General features: G+C 44.1%; 1 protein-coding gene across 1 annotated transcript; it reads left to right on the forward strand.

Moving 5' to 3' along the window:
- Positions 1–203: 203 nt before the first annotated feature.
- On the forward strand, positions 204–1,339 carry COCMIDRAFT_65711 (uncharacterized protein; the record flags this gene model as incomplete). Its single annotated transcript, XM_007695809.1, has 3 exons — positions 204–266; positions 313–736; positions 801–1,339. Coding segments are annotated over 3 exons (1,026 nt in total), but the record flags the coding sequence as incomplete, so codon positions are not given.
- Between the last annotated feature and the right edge of the window lie 767 nt (positions 1,340–2,106).

Below are 2,106 nucleotides of genomic sequence, written 5' to 3' on the forward strand. Positions count from 1 at the left end.
CAGGTTCGATCTGCACGATGTCAATAAAGCTTAAAAGAAGGTTTGTCGGTATGACAGAACGAAACTACTCTTCTTCAAACGTTGGCTTTCTTAATACATATCTTATAAAACATGTTCTCAATCTCTGACCATGAGGAAGGCTTTGCGCAACGATGGCTATGCCCAAGTCCTTCATTTTGTTTTTGTTGACGTTTTTTAACGCCCGGGCCTTTGCGTCAAGTATAACGTCCCAAGCATCTGCAATTGCGGAAATCCCGCCATGCGGAGTAAGTGCGTCCCATAACTGGAATCATTGCGCTAACGGCTGGATAGATTCAGTGTCTGTTCACCGCGATACCGACGAGCGGCTGCTTGTGGGATGATGTTAGCTGCATATGTCAGAGCGAAAACCTCACACGAGCCATGGCGACGTGCCTACTCGATAATTGCACTATGGCTGATACTCAAAACACAGCGCGGGTGCAAGCGGATCTCTGCCATCTCTCAAAAGATTCGAAGAGAACAGAGATGTTCTTGTTCTCTGGCATCTTGTACGCTATAGGACTCATGAACGTCATGCTGCGAACGGCCGGGAAGCTAGTATCCAAGCGCCTTGCATGGGATGACTGGATTCTTGTTGGCACACTGCTATTCACCACTCTACCCTTGGGATGCGTTTTGGCCATGACTAGGATAGGGTTCGGCGAGCATCTATGGAATCTCAAAGCTAATACACTACTTCCCATCTTGCGATACTGTAAGCTTTTATCTACATCAGGCGTCCAACTTTATGATGCATCATCCCACTAACAATACTCCAGTCTACATTGCCTGGTCTACCTATATTCTGGTGATCACCCTCATCAAAATTGCATTAGTAGTATTCTATCTTGAGATTTTTGACTCGCGGCGGTTCAAGATCACAGCTTACATCGTGATTGTCTATCTCGTTGTCACGAGCCTCATCAGCTTTTTTATCACCATCTTCGTGTGCAAGCCTATTTCATATTACTGGAATCGCGATATTGAGGGCACATGTATGGACCCTCAAGTGATCGCTTATGGGTGCTCGGTATGCGCAATTGTCCAGGATGTGGTATTGCTCATCCTGCCACTAGTCTTTATCCGAGACCTCAAAATCCAGAGACGCAGAAAAATTGGCGCTGTCGTCATGTTCTCCGTCGGATCCCTTGGGTGCATCGCCACAATTATCCGGTTCCATGCCCTTACTACGTTTCGGATCTCTGTCGACCCAACATGGGACTATGTGTCTGCTACCATTTGGACAGAGGTCGAACTCGCGGCCGGTAGCATTTGCGTATCGCTACCATCAATCCGGGTGCTCGTGTCAAAGACACTCCAAACAAGCCCAAGGGTGAGACGCTTGCGTTCGCAAATAGCTCTTTACTGGGATAAGCGAAGCAAGCCACAAGATAGGGAGGACGTTATCCAATTATCACAAGCTAATAAGAAACCGCGCTCCGAGTGTGATTTCATTATGGCTGCGTATGACAGTGAGCACGCATGTTCCAGCGGAGAAAGCTTCGTCACCAATCCGCCGTCAGACCCTCGTTAATCGATCGATTTCGTACAAATCATCATAGGTGCATGAAAAGCCCACTACGATACCTGTAGATATCAGGATAGATAAAATCCATGTTACACGGGGTCAAGATGCTGACACTTCTCTATCTCGATCCGGGTTAGAGCGAGCAGGATTCTAGAGTTGGCTCCGTAAGGTAGTTATATTTTTCATAAGTATAGTCAGCCTTGAAGTTCTTTAATGATTTTACTAATATAAGAGTATTGATTTTTAAAAAGAGTAGTTTAGGCTCTAGTGAGCCAGTAGTGTTATACGTAATAGTGGCAAGCATCTTCTCTCCAGAGATAATAACATTAAAATTAGAAAACTACTTCGAATACTAACTACACATATTAGATATTATAGAGCTAGATTACGCGATATACTGTTTCGCTAAGATAGTACTATAAGTGATAGCAGAGCTTGTATATGATTATTAGTCTCAGAGGCAAAGAGGCCTTTAAATATGTATTTGTTCACCTCTACTAAATAAGAAGAAAGATGAGAAAAGTCAAGTTATTATATAATAGCTACTAGTTAATATA

This window comes from Bipolaris oryzae, assembly GCF_000523455.1.
Source record: "Bipolaris oryzae ATCC 44560 unplaced genomic scaffold scaffold_482, whole genome shotgun sequence".
NCBI lineage: Eukaryota > Fungi > Ascomycota > Dothideomycetes > Pleosporales > Pleosporaceae > Bipolaris > Bipolaris oryzae.